At 39.6% G+C, this 22,381-nt stretch overlaps 1 protein-coding gene across 1 annotated transcript in view; it reads right to left on the reverse strand.

Annotated features, from left to right (window-relative positions):
* Window positions 1-19,941, reverse strand: part of ankrd50 (ankyrin repeat domain 50) — a 58,716-nt gene extending 38,775 nt beyond the window's left edge. The window contains exons 1-2 of the mRNA XM_020526520.2: window positions 19,923-19,941; window positions 17,952-19,128 (exon numbers count right to left, since the gene is read on the reverse strand). Coding sequence (XP_020382109.2) covers window positions 17,952-18,412 — 461 coding nt within the window. The 5' untranslated portion in view covers window positions 18,413-19,128; window positions 19,923-19,941. The remainder of the gene's footprint in view (window positions 1-17,951; window positions 19,129-19,922) is intronic.
* Window positions 19,942-22,381: the final 2,440 nt, after the last annotated feature.

Genomic DNA, 22,381 nt, shown 5'->3' on the forward strand with positions numbered 1-22,381 from the left:
CAGTATGGAAGCAGGTCATTTGATCCATCAAGTCCACATCACTCCTCTGAAGAGCATCCCACCGGGACCCACCTATCCCTGTAACCCTGCATTTCCCATGGCTAATCCATCTAGCCTGCACATCTCTGGACACTATGGGCAATTTAGCATGGCCAATCCACCTAACTTGCATATTTTTGGACTGAGAGGGGAAACCGGACCACCCAGAGGAAACCCACGCAGACACAGGAGAATGTGCAAACTCCACACAGGCAGTCACCCGAGGGTGGAGTCAAACCTGGGTCCCTGGTGCTGTGAGGCAGCAGTGCTAACTACTGAACCACTGTGCCATCTACGCTGACTTTATTTAACACACAAGACAAGAACAGAAAACCAGCACCAGTTCCAATCCAACAAAAAGTGCTTCAAAATCAAGTAAAATTCCTGCATCCACATTCAGTTTCTCTCTACTGTGTGTGTTATGCCCCCCCTGAAAGAAAGAATGCACTTTATTTATCAAAAATCTAAAAAGGCACAATCTCTTTGAGATATCCAGAAAGCGACAGATGCATCTGTTTTACTAACCAAGAATATTATCCAAAGAGTGTCATGGTACCTGTTCTTAAAAAAGAAGATGGCATTTCCATTCATTTAAATACATTTCGCTCAGATTCAGTGTTTCCTCACTTGTTTGTCTTGTGTGCGCAACTTCCTCATCCATTGAAAAAAAACTGCTTCAAAGATGTGGAGGTTATTATGTTGCACACACCTGAGTCAAAAGTTCATTGTTGTATAAGGTAATGATTCGTAAAGGGTTACTGTTGGATTCTGCATTACGTGCCACTCAATATATGTGGAAAAGAGGAGTCTAGTTCGTAATTCAGAGAGACAGGTGTGTCAGAATCTCCTGGTGTTAGTTGTTTTTATGTGTCAAACTCGCCTGTATACTGTACCTATTGCTATCCTGCATGAATTATTGAATACAAAACCGGAGTCTAAAATAGTTCAGTTGTACATCCTCTACCATTGTTAACCAAATAGGGTTTTCGGCCCAGAATAGAAAGGAGGATTGGTGGTAACACTCCTTCCCCAGCCATTAGCCAGCAGCAGTCATTTATGCAGCACAAACAACAGGTGTTCAAGTCTCAATCTTGATGCTGGAGAACAATATGCAGAATGACTGTCATGCACTGTCAGAGATGTTACCTTTCAAATGAGATATTAAACTGCTGACTCAAATCAAAGCAAGCATTCTTATAGCACTATTTTGAAGTTCGGGGAGGTTTCCTAACGTCCTGGGTAACATTTACTTCCAAAACAAAAGACACTAAAATTATCTGGGCATTACCACATTGCGACTCACAGGGCTTTGCTTTGCAGATTACCCATCATTACACTTCAAAAAAGCAATGAATTGACAGAAGTGCTTTTGGATGTTGTCCATTCTTTCACATGGTATCACATGGAAATCAGAACAGTAAGGCATTGCAGTCTCCCTTCCATGAAAAACACTGGCAAGCTAGTCGCACTTCTACAAAAATCATAGAGTCCGTACAGTGTGGGAACAGGCCATTCGGCCAAACAAGTCCACACCATCCCTCCGAAGAGCATCCCACCCAGATCCATTCCCTTACCCCTACATTTCCCATGTCTAACCCACCTAACCTAAACATCCCTGGACACTATGGGCAATTTAATATGGCCAATTCACCTATCCTCCACATCTTTGGACTGTGGGAGGAAACCAGAGCACCCGACGGAAACCCATGCAGACACGGGGAGAATGTGTAAACTCCACACAATCGACAGAGGGTGGGAATGAACCCGGGTTCCTGGCGCTGTGAGGCAGCAGTGCTAACCACTGAGCCACTATACCTGGCAGCTTTCAGAACTTTGGTGCTAGTTTTTGAATTCAATAGAACTGGTAATTTAATTTCACAACTTGTCACATTGAGATTTCAATTTATTGTCTAAAGATTCTGAGGCTAATAAATTCAGATTATTGCAGGTGAATACTGGAGAACAACACAGCTAACACAATGGTCAATTGTGCCAAAGACTGGACAGCTTTTCAATAATGAACATTGCAGCAAACCGTAAATAGACAATAGATTATAACAGATGGCAATCATTGATGTACAATAGTGGTAATTTATTGATTTGCATATCAACAAAATTACTGTCTATTTTACTAGAGTATTTGCGTGTTCCTAATAATCAGTAAGAGCAAACTGCAGTATTCATTTACCAATTCAGAAACCTTAATATGCAATTATGGCACAATTTCTGTACAGAATTTCCAAGGATACACCACATATGCACACCATCACCACTAATTTTCTACTTCCTCAAGTTTCAAAGACATCACTATTGTTCAAACATGAAGAATTGTTACTTGGAGAGGGCATGTCTAAACAATGAACATCAGGAGGCGAAGCAAAATTCCCACACAAATGTGGAGGGAAATATTTCTTTACTTATATTCCTTACAAAAGCCAAGCATATGCAGATTAGTTGAAATGAATAGCATAAACTGCAACACATTGGCATGTTCTGTATCATGTTCTCAGCTATGGGGTCATCACTCTGTGAGCACATGATTTAGTCATAGATAGCATTAAATGTAAGTCAGACTTCAACCTTTCTGCATTTGCATTCTTTTCTAAGACATCAGAAACAGGAATCCTGTCTACTTTCTCCTCCCTCAAATCCAGGAATGCACTAGGTTATTCCATGATCCCACTTCCACTGCCTTCTGGAAGCAGAGAATACCAATATCTCACAACTCTCAGGGAAAAACTTCCCCTCATCTCTGTCCTAAAAGGACAACCAGTAACTTAAAAACAGCACCTCCTGGTTTGGGAATCATCCACAAGAGGAAACACTCTTTCCATGTCTTTAAGAATCTTATACACATCAAATCAAGTCACTTCTCATTCTTCTAACTCCAGTGGAAGCACCTAGTCTGACCAACCGATTTTCATTGGACAACCCACTCTTCCAGGTATTAATCTAGTAAACCTAGCTGAATTGCTATCAACTCATTTACATGCTTCCTTAAATAAGAAAGGCAAAACTGCACACAGTTTTTAAAATATGGTGTCACCAGTGCCTTTTATAGCTAAATAAGACAAACACTTTTTATTTGTCTTCTTTGATATGGCAAAAATTAATATTTCAGAAAATCTTTTAGCAATGCAACCTTCCTCCCTTTCCTTCAGGCTCCAACTGCTACCACACACTACTTTTCAGTCAAAAAGACAGGTAGATAGATCAGATGTTAGCCAATACTGTCCTGTAGCTAGATAGTGAACAAATTTGGCCTTGGATCCTACTGCTAAACTTCCTTCCATTTTAGTAACTTCAACCTTCTTCTACCCTTGCTGAATATTACAGATAAAACTGAAACACATCTCAGGTAAAATTGCAGTCATGAATCCACACGCTAACATCAAAAGCACTAGGCTATTTATCACCAGACTGCATAATTAATATAAAGATCCACCTCAATACTGAACACATCAGAGGGAACAGAGATAGAGCTTTACTCCAAAATCTTGACCATTCTGAGTAGCAATTACTATAAGTTTGTAATTTTCAGAAGTAATACAGAATCACAGCATTGTTACAGTACAGAAAGAGGCCTTTTGGGCCATTACATCTGTACCGATTCTCTGAATTCTAACTCAGAGTGATTCTCCTAAATTTTTTTTTCCACCAAAAACTTGCATATTGTTTCTATTGTAATCAATATCCGGTATCCTCTGGAATGCCTCCATTGAACCTGCCCCCAACACACTTCAAACCAGTTCCAGACTCGTAACTACTCATTGTGACAAAGTTCTTATTCACATCATGTTTCTTATTTTGCAAATTACCTCATATTTGTGCCGCCTCATTCTCGGTTCTGTCCAGCCCCTTCATGATGAAAATTTTGATTGCTTCTCCTCTAAGCCATCACCTCTCCAAGAAAAATTTCTCAAAATCTCAACTTCTTCAAACTATCTTCATAATGAGGATTCTCATTCCTCATAAATCTCTTCTGCATTCTCTCCAATGTGTTTACATCCTTCCCAAAGTGTAGGAACTGTACACAATGTACCAACTGAGGTCTAACTAATGTATTTGAGTAGTTTAGTGTAACCTCTTAGGATTTATTACTAAAGACATGGAATACCAAAACAATGATACTATATACTTTACTAACTGCTTGCTCTCACTATCCTGCACTTTAATGACTTGTACACATAAAACATAGAGGTCTCTCTTCTCCTGCACACGCTTTGGCATACTGCAGTTCCCTTTATTTCCAAGTGTTTCTCCATGTTCATTGAACCTCTGCCCATTCTGCCAACTTATCAATACACTTATATAGTTTTCTTTTGTCCTTTTACAATGCTTCCAAGTTTTGTATCAAATCCACAAATTTTGAAAGTGTCTCCTGCACACCAAGATCTAGATCATTAATACGCATCAGGAAAACCAATACCTGCTCCTGGGAAATTTCATAACATATCTTTCTTCAGCTTGAAAAGTATCCATTACTATTTGTTCCCAATATTTAACCAATTTTGTACCAGTGTTGCTTCTGTTCCTTTTGCTCCAGGAGCTATATACGTTTCTCAAGTCTGTTGTGTGGCAATGTATCTAATGCCTTTTAAAAGTCCATGTACACTACATCATTTACTTTTAAATTCATTCATGGGACATGGGCATCACAGGCTGGACCAGCATTTATCGCCTATCCCTAATTGCCCAGAGGCCAGTTAAGAATCAACCACATTGCTGCGGGTCTGGAGTCACATGTAGGCCAGACCAGATAAGGATAGCAGATTTCTTCCCCTAAAGGACACGAGTGATGGGTTTTTCCTGACAATTGGCAATGATTTCATGATCATCATTTAGCTCTTATTTCCAGCTTAATATTGAATTCAAATTCCATCTGCCACAGTGGGATTCAAACCCAGGTCCTCAGAACATTACCTGGGTCTCCAGATTAATAGTCTAGTGATAATACCGGTAGGCCATCATCTACCCAGCATTATCTTCATAAACTCTTACCTCTTCAAAGAATTCCATACAATTAAACACACCTTGCCTTTAAAAAAATATGCTGACTCATGCTAATTAACCCAGATTTTTCCGTGTGCTATTAATTCCAACCTAAATAATTATTTGACAATGTTTCCCTCTACTAAAGTTAAACTGACTGGTCTGCAATTATTGGGCTTATCCTTGTAACCTTTTTGAACAAGGGTGCTACTTTGTAATTCAACTCCTCTAGCATCACCCAAGTCTAGGGAAGGCTGTAAGATTATTGGTAGTGCCCCTACAAATTCCATTGTCACGTCTTTCAAAATGCTTTAGTACATCTTATATGGTCCCAGTGCCAACTGTACCAACTTGAGGTACTGATAGCACATTCAATAATTCCTGCTATAAATTTATAACTCTTCGCCTGATTGCGTTTTCTTCTAGGCAAGCATTTCCTACCTTTGGTGCCAGTATTTCTAACCAAGCTCTACTCTTGCTCAATTAAATTCAGTTCTCACCCAGTTAATCATTCTTGCTCTGGATGACCTTTTGTCCTTCCCTACCATTAACCTAAACCTTAAAATGCAATAATCATGGTGTGCCTAAATAGTTCTATACTGGCATTTGTTCGACTTGGCCCAATTTGTTCCCAAGAACCAGATCCAGCAGTGCCTCTTCTTGTAGGATTGGACAAAGCTGTAGCTGTAAACTAACTGAAGAGAGAGCTCCTGCTAGCTTGAATGGTAGAACCAGTTAAAACAAGAGTTATTTACTTCAATTGATTTAATATATGCAAACTTTCTGCTGGTTAGAATCCTATCTAGCACAAAAGTGTGTGTTTGAGGTCAATGATCTCAGTCCCAGACTATCATCGTAGGAGTTCCTCAAGCTAGTGTGCATGCCCAACTATTTTCAGCTGAGTCAATGACTTTCCCTTCAATAAAAGGTCAAAAGTCGGTTGTTCACTGATGATTATGCAAGGTTTAGCACCATTTGCTACACCTGAAATGATGAAGCACTCTGCGTCCATATGCAGATAAACTTGAAAAAAAATCCAGGCTTGGGCTGATAAATGTCAAGTAACATTTACACTGGACAAATGTGAGGCAACGACCACCTCCAAAAAGAGAACATGCCCAATGCTCCTTGACATTCAATGACATTATAATCACTGACTATCAATCCTGGGGCGTTACCTTGCCCAGAAACTGAAATAGGAATTTTATAGTGAGTAAGTCTCATTCCGTCTTTCCAGCATCTGTCCACCATCTACAAGGCACATATCAGTAGTGTGATGGAAAACAATGCGCTTGCTGGATGACTGCAATTTGAACAACACTCATGAAGACGTACATCATCCAGGGCAAACAGCCTGACTGACTGGCACCCCATCCATCAGTTTCAACATTCACTCTTCAGCACCAATGCATACTGGTAACAATGTGCACCATCTGCAAAAAACACACCAAGGCCATCTTGACAGCACCTTATTGATCAGTGATCTCTACCACCAAGAAGGACAGGGGCAGCAGGTGCACAGCAACACCACTGCCAACTGGAAGTTCCCCTTTAAAGCACATACCATCCTGATTTGTAACAATGCCACTGTTCCTTCACCATGACTGGGTCTTAATTCTGGAATTATCTTCCTAATAGCACGTGGGTGTCCCCATACACCCTAAGGACTGCAGCAGCTCAAGAAGGCAGCTCACCAACACCCTCTTTAGGGAAATTGGGTATTAGCAATGCTGGCCGAGCCAGAGACGCACACGCAATCCGTTAATAAATATATAAAATATATTATTTCCTGGTACCTGCTTCACTTAAAAAATTATGTAGCTTGGGCTTTTGGATCGGTGGGTGGTGATGCACTGCCAACAACAGTGTTATTTTCCAAGAATATGAAATACGTTCAGAAGACGACCATATGGTCTATTAAGCCTAACCCACCATTCAATATGACTACGTCTAATGTTGGGCTTCAGCTTCATTTTCCCAGCTACTTCCCACATCAGTTAATTCCCTGACAAACCACAAAATTTGTCCATCTCAGCCTGAAATTTATTTTATAATGGTACATCCACAATCCTCTGGGGAGAATTCCAAAAGATTCATAACTCCTTCAGTGAAGAAATTTCTCACCTTAGTCCTAAATGATTGAAACAGTGTGCCTCTGTTCCAGTTTCACCAGCAAACAGAAAACAACATTTTTTTTCTTTATTCATTCATGGGATAAGGGCGTCACTGGTGAGGCAGCATTTATTGACCATCCCTAATTGCCCAGAGGATAGTTAAGAGTCAACCACATTGCTGTGGTCTGGAGTCACATGTAGGCCAAACCAGGTAAGGATGGCAGTTTCCTTCCCTAAAGGGCATTAGTGAGCCAGATGGGTGTTTCCAACAATCGACAATGGATTCATGGTCATCATTAGAGTCTTCATTCCAGACATTTATTGAACTCAAATTCCATCATCTACCATGGCGGGATTTGAACCTGGGTCCCCAGAATATTATCAGGGTCTCTGGATTAACAGTCCAGTGATAATACCACTATGCCATTGCTTCCTCTATCAGTATCTACTCTATCAATCTCTCCATAGTCTTGAATGCTTCAATGAGACAATCACCTCTAATTTTTCTAAACGCCAGAAAATATAAAGCCAATTTCGTCAGCCTCTTGTCGTAAGACAACACTCTCATCCCAGAGATCAATATATTGAATCTTCACTTACCGCTTTCAAGCAACTATTGCCTTCTTTCAACATGGAAACCAAAACTGCATTGGAGTGAGGTCGTATCAAAGGCCTATACGATTTTACCACAGCTTCTTTGTTCTTGTACATCAATCATCTTGCAACAGAGGCTAACATGCTATGGGATTTCCTAACTGCTTTCTGCAGCTACATACTATTTTTTGTGCTCCTTGCACTACTACACTTAAGCCTTTCTGGCCAGCAACATTGACAAATTTCACAATAAAAAGAGCAGTAGTAATTTTTTTTGGAGTGGAAGATGGTGTATGGTGGAGGGATCTGCGTGGGTCCCAGATAATCACTGCATCAATAATTTGAATGAGGGAATTACATGTTTTATTTCTAAATTTTCTGATGATATAAAACCAGGAACAACAGAGTTGGAAGGATGATATAAAAAGATTTCAAGGCGATTTAGACATGGAGAGTCAGTGGACAAATATTTGGCAGATGCACTATAAACTGAATAAATGTAGTTACCCATTTTGGATGGAAAAACAAAATGGAAGAGTATTGCTTAATCCGATAGATTGGAAAATGTCTTATACACCTGTCACTGAAAGCAAGCATGTAGCTGCAGTGAGCAGCGAGGAACGAATTGCAAAAGAATTTGAGGACAGGATCAATGATGCCTTGCTGCTACTGTACAGAGTCTTTGTAAGACCATATCTGGAATATTCGGTCTCCTTGCCCAGGAAAAGTTATACTTGCCGTAAAGGGAGTTCAGTAAAGGTTCTTCAGGCTTACTTCTGGGATGGCAGGTGCATCAACTGAGAACAGATTGGGTAAACTAGGCCTGCATTCACTGGAGTTTAGAAGAGTAATAGGGGATCTCATTGAAACATACACAATTCTGACAGGACTGGACAGAAATGATGCTTCCCTAGACAGGGAGGTTGGAGTTCTAGAACAAGGGGTCACTGTCTCAGTATACAAGGTGGAACATTTAGGACTGAGATGAGGTGAAATTTCTTCACTCAGAAGGTGGCGACCCTGTGGGATTCAGTAAAGGTCAGGTTGCTGAATATATTTCAGAAAAAAGTAGATTTCTATACACAAAAGCTGCAAGGCACATGGAGAAAATCTGAAGTATGGCAACGAAACTGAGGATCAACCATGATCACACTGAATGGCCGAGCAGGCTCAAATGAGCCAAATGGCCTACTCTTGCTCTCTTTTTCCATGTTTCTAAGCTCAAATTCCAGATTACCTATAAAAAGTTACCGCGCTGTTTTGGCTACAATAGTCTACAAACACTGTTCATAATACTTAAAATTACTCAGATTAAGTGCTGGTTGACCATAAAATTTGGGAAACTTGGGCCACCTCGTCATTTCACGGGAGAAATAGATGTCAGGTAAAAATCTGAGAAAAGATAACTAAATGCATAGTTGAAAGGAAGAAGTTTGAAGAGATTCGAAAGGTGGGGACAGAAGTAGCAAATGAAATTATTTAACAGCATATTAGAGAGCAGGACTGATGCACCTGAACCTAGCATGTTCTTAAATTCAAAGAAGAAAACATTGATATGGTTCAATTTGATCTTATTACTGGATAAGTCAGTTCCTCATCTGAAATCTGGCTTGATAGATTTTGTTCTTATTTAACAAGGTAGTCTTTCACTAAAACATAAGCATAAAACAGAATTGCTGCAATTTGGTTTTTCAAAACAAAACAGAAGCTTATCATGCAAAGGAAATGAAGATAAAACAGAATAAACCAAGCTACTTACAAATAACAGAATTTTGAAGACTGAAATATGTAGTAAAATAAAATCTCACTTACAGTACTCAAACAGCAATGAGAATTCCTTTGCAATTATATATGGTTTGATTTAACTGTTACTTTCAATTTCTGGTCTTGAAACTTTTATAGCTTCTTAAGAATTCACACAACTGAGTTCATACTTTCTCAGCTTTGAATAAAACCTTCAGGTTCTAATGAAGCACTTCTGGTGTGGAATTTTCAAACTAAATTACTTGCACCAGGGTAACCTATTTCTTAACTGTTCTAAACTCTCTTTTCTTCAGGAGAAACTATTTTACACACAAATTCTAACAGAACTTTCATAAACTGAAACCAAACTGCTTTTCCGATTATTGCTGTTTTCCCTAAGCAAAAAGAAAATCTGGATCATTCCAACCGAAAGCCGAATGCATTTCACCTGTTTATTCTGTGTGGTTGTAAAATCTCTCAAAATGACTACAAATTCCCTTTATACTACAGGACATATTTCTTACTCCTTTCTTCAAAAATAAAACATGGCTCCAGAAATTCTGGCAAGTTAATCATTACATCTCTTCACACACAAACCAAAACCCACGTCACTGGTTGAAAATCCAAACCGAAAAATAAATGATATTAAAATATATACATCACAAGCCATTAATCACAACATATTTATTGCAACGTTGCTTTGCTTCAAAAATCAGTTCTCGGGAAAGTCTATGCCCAGTGCTTTCGTTTGGTTAAAGAGTTAGTAACCTAATGATTGTTCACATGTCAGGACTGGAAACACTAACATTCAAATCACATTATATTTTCTTTTAAATGACATTTTTTAACTAATCCATACTATAGTTTTTATTTAATAAACTGGAATATGAAGTGTACACTCAACAGAATCATCTGTGCTAGACGGTCTATAAGACTTATGCATTCACTTCTCATAATGTAAAATATAAACCTCAAGAGATGCACAGCTATCAATGCCAAACAGCTGATTCTTGCCATAACTGAACTGGTAACATTAGCAGACAAGTCTGCACACAACACATTTCATGGTAGAAAAAGTATTAATATATTAAAATAACTGATTACAATATATAAAAATTTCCTTCAACAATTGTCATGCACAAGATAACAAAGGGTAAATACACCACAGAATTCAATGACTTTCTAGAAAGCCATCACGACAGTGGTTTTACCCTGTTAAATGTAGAAATAAATGAAACCATAACTGTTAAAAAGGAAAAGTCCTTTACCTAAACATGGTAAAAACTGGAAAAACTTGCTTTATCTAGTACTCAGATATAATAACTCAAACATATCACATTTCTTGTAGGTGTCATGACCAAAGGCGCACAGCTGCTCTTCCTTCTTTGCATAAAACAGCACCTCTTCAAACCAAGTAGAAATCAAGATACCATTTAATTTCAAACACAAATCATCTAGAACCCTACGTTATTATTTTGTTTTAAACATGTCAAGACATGGACGTTTCAAATTTCTAATGTTGGATAGGTGTTGTCTCATATTGAGTGATTGTACATGAAGTTATGTTTTGTTCTGAATTCTTACTATTTTTGTGGTAGACAGAAGGTGAGCGATCACATTGCACTTCAATTAAGCAGCATTTAACATAGCACCAAAGGACATGTTAAACACTGTTGCCTCAATGAGTTTCCAAATCAGACCAGACACAGCCTCTCTATGAAGCTGATACGTATTTTACAATCTTGATAACCAGAAGGAAGTTTCAATTGCAGCAAATGCTGAAGTGCCTTACTTACAGCAGACACTTGTCAACACTGGCTTCCTTTTGTTGGAATTTTTCTTTTAAAATTAAAAAAAAATGACAAAAAGGTCTTTGATGATATGCAAAGAGGTAAACAGTGAAAAGGCTTTATTAAGAGAATGAAAACAGTTCAGTGAACCAGTGAAGTAGAAATATTACAGTACCAATTAGAAAATGCGAATTATCCACTGTAGTTGATACAATGACATTTGCACTCTGCTTCATATACTTATCGTTATTTTTCTTGTTCGACAATTTACCAAAACAATAAAACTCAATTCTAATACATTAACTTAAAGTTCAAAAGTCAATATAATTTACATAGTAGATTTATATCCCCTATTTTATTTGAATTTTGAATAAAGAGCTTGCAACTTGCTCATTTTCTTTTGTTAGGCAATTTACTAGTAAGTACATCATGTAGTGTAGGAAGAAGTAATTTACATCAGCTGCAATAGACATTACTTCTACCAATTCCAACGCTTTCCAAGCCAGCAAACCAGCTTCCACACTATGAAGCTGAGTTCATCAAAATATTCAAAGTACAAGGGTCTAATTCACACTAAATCCAGCCTACCCATCGATCATATATTTGTTGACCTACATTGGTTCCTATTTCAGCAACGGATCACTTTTAAAATTCTCAAATTATTTTTTCCAAGTCCTCAAGGCTTTGATGCATCTTATTTTTGGAACACCACCCAGATCTACAATACTCCAGTTCTGGTCTCTAGAACATCCACCATTGTAATTGTTCCTCAACCGAAAAATAAACTTTGAGCCAATTCTGTACCTACAGTAAAAAAAGTCACTAATTTTAGGATAACAGTCCTTCAAAGGGTCTTTCTGAAGTCTGGTGACATTTAATTTGCCTTAAGTAGTTACAAGAGTAAAGGCAGGTGTGATTTGGAAACTAAATCTTAGAAAAGTAAGGAAATCCACGCTCTAAGACAGTACTTGCCATTGAGATAAACAGATTTCACCAATCTACAGTGATTGGGTTATTTTCTAGAATGGTGTTATGAGATCCTTTATATGCACTCAGACATGCAAGTAGAATTTGTTTAATACTTCATCTGAAAATACTAATATTAATACCTCCACACCATGAAAAATTTCTCAAAAACATCTAGGTTAAACACATTAACACACCTCTTAAAATCAATGTAAATACACACGGTAAGTAACAGAAACATAATGCAGGGGGTATGCAAATCATTATATACTTTATTTACAGAATAAATACTCAGACCTTGCCGTAGATCGAGTATTTGATATGTATATTTTTGCCAGGTTAACAATAGAGCTGGTTGATAAGGTGCTGTTAATGCAAAGTTTGCTGTACTATTTTATGGTATTAATAATAATTCAGAGAAGGGAAACTAGCAGTGTATTTAACTAGTATGGCACAAAATGACTTCACTTGACATAAAATCAACAGTTCGCCATGACTGAACAATTGGTTTTCACGGAAAAGGTCGCAACATTGCGGCTAAAAGGCTAATAAGGAAAGATCCAGGACATAGTAAAGGGAAATGCAACAGACAGACAGACAGACAGACAGACAAAGAGAGAGGGACACTAGCAAACAGTCTAACTGTTTGCAGTGATTAAAAAGTGCATATTTTGACAGCATACTCTCTAAATTTACTCGATGCAGAATCCTTGATGATATTTTAGATTAAGATCCCTTAACAGATAATAAAAGCTAAATATTGCAGATGCTGGAAATCCGAAATAAAAACAAAGCGCTGGAAAAATTCGAGGTCTGGCAGTATTTTAGACTCAAGACACTCTTTCTCTCCCCACACATGCTGCAGACCTGAATTTTTTTCAGCACTTTGATTCCATTTCTCAAACAAAATAGTTTCCTGTCGATACTATATTCTCACATTTAAATCTAAATTCACAGAGCAACCAATTTTCAGCAGGCTAGTAACTAAAATCAACAGTCCCTTGGTAGTACAGAAGTTGAATTTTGCTGGAAAAAAAAGAGAGGTGTTGTTGAAGCTTTTCATCTTGGATTCATAACGAGAAATGCAACAATGCCAATTTCAAAACAATCACAAGAACGAATCAGCACCTTTTCTCCTTTAGCATAAATTGCAATTTTGGCACTCTTCCTGATGAATTCAAGATGAAAAGCCTCAACAAGATGTGTCATTTTTCAGCAATAAATAATTGTATGCTGCATTTATGACTTATTTATCTGACAACAACCTTCTGCGACATTGAAGCAAAAATCTGCAGATCAGCAATATGGAAACTGCATTGCTGGTTTGCACTGCCTACAGCCAAACTCAAAATTAGCAGACCAGATGACAAATGCCGTTGGCAAGAGCTATATCTTATTATTGCCAATAGATTTTTTTTAAACGGCTTTCAGTACCCTTGCACTTGTATGGCCTATAATGGTCACCGCAGTATACTGGTATGCTGCTAAAAATTTCTATTTCAAACCAAGAATGTTTTAACAAGCCTTTCCTTTTTAACAAGACATTTAACCAGAGCACCACTACATCAGCCTTTTCAGAAAACTAGCTGGGGAAATGTGCAGCTTATTAGCCCCACCAACTGTCAACATACATTTCCAAAATATACGGAATTATCCAAGACCCTAAAAGTATCTAACAGTATTTTTATAGGTTACAGGGTAATATTATCCAAAGAAGCTTGTAAACTTTAATGAACCCTCTATAAAATAAATTCTAACAATGACATTTCTTCTGCAGTTGATGCATGTAATGGGAGTCGATAACTAACTGAATTGAAATAGTCTGAAACGCTAATTTCTTGCACCTTCCGACAGTTACATACAAATGTTCAGCTTTCATGCAAGATGAGAAACAGCTTATGGCATGGTATATCTGACTCCAAGTGTTAAATTTAGCAATGCACAAAAAATATTTTGTGAAAAAAATTCTAAACAGCGGCAACCTGGAAAAGCTTTTTTTTTGTTATATGTTTGATGGAAGGGTAACATAGTGGAAAGATCATGAACTCTTCCAAGAAATAGCAACTGTAGTCTTTTCTAGGACTCAATTCATAATGTAATACTCTCCCGATTTCTGCACGTAGAACATACACTGTCTAATCATGGTTTTGTTAATGCAGAGATCATCCTTCTCAAGTTGTCAGAGCACATTTAATGTTAATTATGATTCAATGCTACCAGCTAAATTATTACATCAAGGACATGTACGATTTTGTTTCTTTAGTCCTATAGCTCCAAATCAGACTAAATATCAATATCTACAATAATTTGCTGCACAAAGTACGCCTATGCATTAAAATAAATCATAATTGTTTCATAATCATCTAAAGTGCAGAAATAAAAATAACAAAGAAACTGAGGGGAAAAAAATTGTGTGCAAATTATTTAGAGTGAACAGGTGGAGGTATTTGATCACCGAAGTCCAAGTCTTGGATTCTACTTGCCCTTCATTCCAATATTCCAGTCATTTCACATACATGGCTCAAAGTTCAATTTAAAACCATATCATATGTTTGCTGGGAAGGTTGGAGGAAAACAGTGAAAGTGTTTCCTTCAACTGATCAATATCAGTAATTTCACTGGGAAAGCCAATAAAGCACAATGGCTTGTAAAGGTCAATGAACTGATGCTATTTCTTTCTGAAGGACCAACTGCTGATGAGCATTGCTACACAAAACTGACCTTTCTTCCACAAGAACAAAAGAACAGTAAAATTTCATGCCACCAGGAAGATACATTTCTGTTTCATTAGATTTCTGACAAGTTAACATGAAGTTACAAGAAAATGAGTTCATTTACTGTGCTCCTCTTCATAGATATCAAAAATAGTAGAAATGGAAGAACAAAAGGCAAAAAGAGATTAAAAGTTATCCCTTCTACTGATTTTAGAATTATTATATCAGATATAAATCAGCATTGTATAAATATATTCAGCAAGAGGATTACCACGTAAAGAGTGGGACTTATTCAAGAGCACAGAGGCAAGTTGTGAATAGAGCCAGGGAACATGGGTGAGGTCTTAAATTAACACTTAGAATCATAGAATCCAAAGCATGGAAGCAGGTCTTTCGGCCAACTGAGTCCACACCACCCCTCCGAAAAGCAATCTACCCAGGCATACCTCCTACCCTGTCCCTGTAACCCTGCATTTCCCATGGGTAATCCACCTATCCTGCACATCTTTGGACTGTGGGAGGAAACCAGATCACCCAGAGGAAACCATTGGAGACACGAGGAGAACGTGCAAACTCCACACAGACAGTCACCCGAGGCTGGAATTGAATCAGGTCCCTGGCACCACAAGGCAGCAGTGCTAACCAGTGAGCCACAATGCCGCCCGTCTGCTCATCTGTATTCACAGAAGTGAAAGACACTATAGCCTCAGGTATCAGTTGGAATGGTGAGGTTCCAGAATACATTAAGATTAATAAGGAGGAGGTATTAGATGTTGGAGCAGACATACAGGTGCATAAATTCCCAAGGCTTGATGAGATAGATCCTATGGTAGGCAAGGGAGAAGATTGCTGGGGCCCTGGCAGATATATTTAATACTTCGTTGGCCATAGGTGACGTGCCAGATGACTGGAGGATAGCATATGTGGTTCTTTTGTTCAACAGGGCAGCAGGAATATGCCATGTAATCAGACCAGTTAGTCTAATGTCAATGGCAATGAAATTATAGGAAAAAAATCTGAAGGACAGGATTAATCAATACTTGGAAAGGCAGGAAAAGTTAGCATGGATTTGTTAGACAGAGATCAAGTCTCAGTGACTTAATTGAATTTATTGAAAATGTGACTAAATATATGAGGGAACTGCAGTTGATGTGGTTTACATGGACTTCAGCTAGGCCTTGACAAGATCCCACATGGAAGGGTGGTCCAAAAGGTAAGAGCTTATGGGATCCGAGGCAAGTTGGCAAACTGGATCAAAGCTTGACTTATAAATAGGAGGCAAAGGGTGACAGGGGAGCGTTGGTTTTGCAATTGGAAGCTTGTAACCAGTGGTGTAACGCAGGGATCAGTGCTGGGACCCTTGCTGTTATGTATATTAATGATTTGGGTGTGAATGTAGAAGGTTTAATTAGTAAGCTTGCTTTTGACACAAACCTTAGGAGCGTTATTGATGGTGAAGAGACTGGTGTCAAGCGACAGTCTGATATTGATCAGCCGGTAAACTGGGATCAGCAAATGGCAGATGGAACTTAATCCCAGTAAGTGCGAGGTCTAATAAGGGAAGAATATACACAATGAATGGTAAAGTTTGGACAGAGTACTGAGGAATAAAGGGTCCCTTGGTATACAAGTCCATAGGTCCCTAAAGATGTCAATATAGGTAGTGGTGAAGAAGGCATATGAATGCAAGCATTCCATTAGCCAGAACATGGCATATAGGAGCAAGGAAGTCTTGTCACCAATTTCATAAAACATTCATTAGGCCACAGATGGAGCATTGTGTGCAATTCTAGTCACCACAGTTTCAAAAGGACACGATTGCACTGGAGAGGGTACAATTGGGATTCACCAAGATGAAAAATCTTAGTTACAAGGAGAGACTGGACAGGCTGGGTTTGTTTTCCTTGGTGCAGAGCAAGTAAGGGGGTGTCTGATTGAGGTATACAAAATAATGAGAGGCATAGACAGTATATCGAGAAGCTCTTCCCCCGGCAGACATGGATAAGATCAGAGGGCGTAAGTTTAAAGTGAGGAGCAAGTGGTTTAGAGGAGATCAGAGAAAAATCTTTTTCACCCAGAGGGTGATAGATGTATGGAACATGCTACCTAAAACGGAATGGGGGCAGGTACTCTCGCAACATTTAACAAGCATCTGTATGAATACATGAAATACCAGGCCATAGTAGGCTAAGACCAAATAAATGGGACCAGAGTAGTTTGGCATTTATTGGTCAGGATAGACATGGTGGGCTAAAGGGTCCGTGTCTATGCTGTATGACTCTATAACAAGCTATTCAACTCAAATTCATTGTCTTATAGGTGAGTTACATTTCAGCTTTTGACTCCTCATGAAGCAGTTTTCATCTTTACAATGGCTAAAATTTGGCACATTTAGATGCAAAGTCCTCCAAATTAAATTTTGGCATTCAGCATGATGCGACCTTAAAAAAATTGTCTGATACCACTGGCTGCAACATAATTAGAAGTAACACAAACTCCTCACAAAACATCATTTTATCTTGTTAGTGGAGCACTGACAATACATTTTAGGATTGCTGAAATTAACTTAAATCTGAATATTGATGGCAGAGCACTTGCTTGTCAATGCACAATTGTCACATATGGGATATTGGCCAAAAGTGGTTAAATGATGAGGCTTGAGGTACAAATCGAGAAAAGCTGAAGCAAGGGCCTGAATGGCCACCTGCTAGTGTCATGTATATATATACCAATCTGATACTGAAAACAAGAATCAAAAACACATTTATCTGTTGAGTTTTTTTTTGCTTTTATATTGTCCTCTTTGAATCACGACAATATTTAATAATTAGAAATTAGTTTTTCTGATCCATTATGTAATAACCGTTGAGTACGTAAATAATTATTACTCAGGATTAAATTAATTCCCCATGCACAGTGACCACGAAATGCTATAAGTTTGTTTAAAAAAAGCAAAATATTCAACAGGATACTGTTCTTTTTATTAAACTACATGGTACCTTTTAAAGGCTTCTCCAGGATTTCTCTCACATTCGCCTGCCTGCAGCACGCTGTGAACGGCTGGTTCTCGCAGTTTCTCTTCATATCCATGGACCAAATTGCTATTGCGAATCTGGGAGACGATGCTTCGGATGAAGTTGCTGACACACAGTGTGTCTGCATCCTGAGCCTTACAGAAGTGATAGGCGAGTGCCTGGCGATGCAACCCCCGCTGAATCAACTGCGGGCATGTGGGCCAAACCAACTCTGTGCACAGTGCTGTCTTGCCGCTGCCGGGACCCCCAACGATCAGGATACCTCCGATGCCTCCAGCATTTTTCCCAGGGACACCAGCATTTCCGCTAGGATTGGAGATCCCGAACAGTTTACCACTGTTCTTTTCTTGAAGACAATGATGGAGTTTATGGAAAACCCACTCCCTACAGAAAAATCTCTTTCCTTGTAATAAACTCTGAGACATTTTTGTATGCAGTGATGATGTCCTTTGTCTGCGATGTTATTAATGCTTTACTGCATATGCAGAACAGTTAACAAATATATAAAAAAAAGCCTAAGCTAAAAACAGTCGAAGAATTGTTGTAGTCTTTTCAGCGGAAGACAATGTATCGTTACTACTCCGCGCAGTCAAACACCTGCAGCGAAATTTGAGCCATTTTCTTCCATTTTTGTTATCCTTTTGTTGGTCAGTGACATATCTAACAAGTATTCTTATTATTTGTTATATATTGTTCGCATAGTACCGAGTGATACAATATCCATCCATTATACGTTTATTCCCTCGTCGCTCGCCCTTTTAATTTAATCTTATTTTTTCATAGATCCAAAACCGACCAATATTCTCATTCTCCTTGTTGCCATTATCTTCACCGTACATCCATCCAAATTATTTAATCTACAAATTTACGGCAGCTGTCCAAGATCTCTTGGAGCTCCCCACATCGTAAATCCAGCGCAACAAAGGTTCTTGGGGAAGAAACGAGGTCTAAATGGTGTCGGGCTGATATCGTCCCCACTCGCTCGCCAAGTATTACGTTCCGGGTTCACACGACTGGTAAACCCCAGCAACTAACTGCAGCACCCCGGACCAAATGCTTCCCCTCCATCTTCTCCTCCTAGTTGTGTTCAGCCCAGTAGACTGAAATCCTGAGCTTAGGATAAGGGCAGTCCATTTGCAGCCTGTGTATAAACACGAAAACCACTCGGGGGAGTGAATCCATCAACAGTTAAAATAAAAGCTTCTGGGCAGACACTTATCCTGACTTAACCCCGCTCCCCAAGCCGGACTGACCCCGATCGCTCTCGATCCGAGCTGCCCCCAGTCTCTCCCACCCTCCGCCCCCCTAGCCGGGATACACCACCCCCACCACGACTTACCCCCACGGCCCGAGCCGGGGTGCCCCCGATCTCGCCCCGCTCCCCGAGCCGGGGTGCCCCCGATCTCCGTATCACTTAGTGGGGCCGTGAGTAGTTCCGTTCCTTCTGGATCCTGGTCTCCCTCGCCGCCCTCCTAGACCTCAACTCTGTAATGAATGAAATGACCTTCGTAAAGCCCGGAGATCCGCGGAGCCCCGGGCTCGGTGTCTGTCTGCCTGACCGGAGCCCCGGACTCGGTGTCTGTCTGCCTGACCGGAGCGCCGGGCTCGGTGTCTGTCTGCCTGACCGGAGCGCCGGGCTCGGTGTCTGTCTGTCTGTCTGACCGGAGCCCCGGGCTCGGTGTCTCTCTCTGACCGGAGCCCCGGGATCGCTGTGTGCGGTGTATATCAGTGGGGCCGATGTAAAGTGTCTCTGATCGGAGCTCCGGGTTCGGTGTGAAGAGTCTAACTGACCGGAGCCCCGGGCTGGGTATCTGCGTGCGTCTGTCTAACCAGAGCCCCCAAATCGGTGTGTCTATCTGTCTGTCTGTTTGACACCCACACCCGCCCTCCGCCGGCGACAGTTTGCGAGCCCCAGCCAGCCACTCGCGCTCCTACCGTCTGCCTCGCGCAGCAGCCGTTCAACTCAAACTGTAAAGGCTGCGCGAGCCAGTAATGCCTTCCTCCAGCTCGCGTACTAACCCCGCCCACACTGTTGCACTCTGGGATTTGCAGTCCTATCGTCGCCAACACCTTTCCCAGGTGGACTCGTACCTCCATGGGCGCTGTCCTCCCAATACAAAGACCACCCGTCGAGCACTGGAGGGTGCGGGAGGCGCGATGTTTTGTGGGAGTTGTAGTACCATACTATCCACGCTGACCGGCTCCGGAGCAATTCCAAAGGGGCTGGAGCGAAGGCTTGATCCTTGGAGACAGCAACTCCCGGCGTGCACCGCCAAAGCCGTACAGACCAATGTCTATGTTTAAAGTTTTCATTTAGGAGTGAGAAAATAGAGCTTTTGACAAGCAATAAATTAGAGTCGTTCTCTAACGGAAAATCAAAGTGAAACTTTTATTAGTTAAAATAATTGCGTATACCTGAACCGTTTGAAATAATGTATCTGAAAATGGGACAAGGATAAATAGAAGCCGTACTGAATACAAAAAATGTTGGACGTCACAGCGGGTCAGGCAGCATCCATGAAGAGAAAGCAAGCTAACATTTCAAGTCTTCATCAGAGAGAGCATTATTTGTTTTCAGTACAGATTCCAGCATGTCCAATAGCTTGCTGCCAAATAGAAGCCGATTGTTCTCGTGGTTGAAGGAGTTAGGAACGAGTGGTTACAGGTAGAAGGTAAAGTATATGATATTTAAGAGGGGGCTGGATTTATCTCTTCACTTGTGCGATCGTGGTGTTCACTTTCAGCGAGGTAGAAACCATGTAACAGTCAAGATTATATTGGTAAAGTGAATGGACAAAATGTGATTGAAGAAATATGGAAACCTGATGAATGTGTTTGAAAAAGTGCAAATGAAAGGTGTTGATATTGAAGGGTGTCCATTGTTTCTTTTTGCACTGTAGTTTTAATTTTTTGTGATCATGGGCTTTCCAATGAATTATATAAAGTGAACATGGGCCTTTTTTTCAATTTATGCAAGGAAATGAGATTTAAGTTGTAAAGCATTTATTGTGGAAACTGTCAAAAACTTACATTTGTAAGGTGCCATTAATGTAGCAAAACATCAAGATTTTCCACAGGAGCATAATTTTAAGAAAAAAAATACTAAACCAAAGAAAGAGATAATAAATATGGAGAACTGAATGTGTTGCCAAAGATGGCCATTAGTGGAAGAAAGTGGTGTACTACACAGATTTACAGAGATAATTCTATAGTTTAGAATGGCGTTGGCTGAAGTACTGGCCTTCAATGACCAGGTGAGTGAAATATGCAATGTAAGAGACTGACTGGAAAACACTGAATCCCCTTGTGAGGATGGATGGGTTGGAGGAGATTGGGGGTTAGGGATTAGTGAGGCCCTGAAGCATACATATTTTAGAATATGAATTTAAAATTGACTGGATACCAATGTTGACCAGTGAGCACATGGGCGATGGCTAAATCTGCAGGTTGAAATAAAAACCAAAAGAACTGCAGATGCTGTAAATCAGGAACAAAAACAAAGTTGCTGGAAAAGCTCAGCAGGTCTGGCAGCATCTGTGAAGGAGAAAACAGAGGTAACGTTTCGGGTCCGGTGACCTTTCCTCAGAACCTGCAGATTCAAATGTGGTCTACAGATTTTAGATGGGCACAAGTTAATTGAGGGTGGGGGCGGGTATTCAGAAGAGGAGGCTAGCTGATAAAGGGGAAAAAAAAGTATTTGCTTTTTGTCTCACTAGGTCAAAAATCACACAACACCAGGTTACAGTCCAACAGGTTTATTTGAAAACCCTCTGTCTTACTAATTATTGAATCAGATATTGTCAAAAAAAAATCAACTGTGTTGATTAAATATATTTTTTGATCACTTGGTGTATTTGTGTTACAGGGCTGCTGCTGATGGGTAAGCCTATGTTGGGCAAAGTTTGGTTTTAGAAAATTGTACTGGAAGTTTCACTTTGCAATATCAAACATGAATTAAATACTAGATGTGTGAATAAATCTAAGATAAATTAGCAACCAAAAGAAATTGCAGAACACCCAATCAGTTCAAGCATTTTTAGAACAAATGTTTCATTTTGCTGGCCTATTAATGTTTGCTAAAATAAATCCTAACTTGCAGTCAGGGATGATCGAAGAAATCCAAACAACTGATTAACATGGAATTCATTTGTACTTGAATTATACAACAATATATGACAATGGTGAGCTTTTAAAAAATCTGCATAAACAAAGGATTGAATGTCTGTGTTATTTGTGTATTCACAATATATTTTTTGTAAAGTGTTTGGTTTAAAAATGCATGTTCATCAGGTGCAAAATGCAGTGTTCTTCTATTAAGAAATCTATTTGAGGCAAAGCCCATGCCTAATAACATTGCCAACGTTCAGTAGACTACAACAGCTTGTATTTACATC

This window comes from Rhincodon typus, chromosome 1, assembly GCF_021869965.1.
Source record: "Rhincodon typus isolate 14 chromosome 1, sRhiTyp1.1, whole genome shotgun sequence".
NCBI lineage: Eukaryota > Metazoa > Chordata > Chondrichthyes > Orectolobiformes > Rhincodontidae > Rhincodon > Rhincodon typus.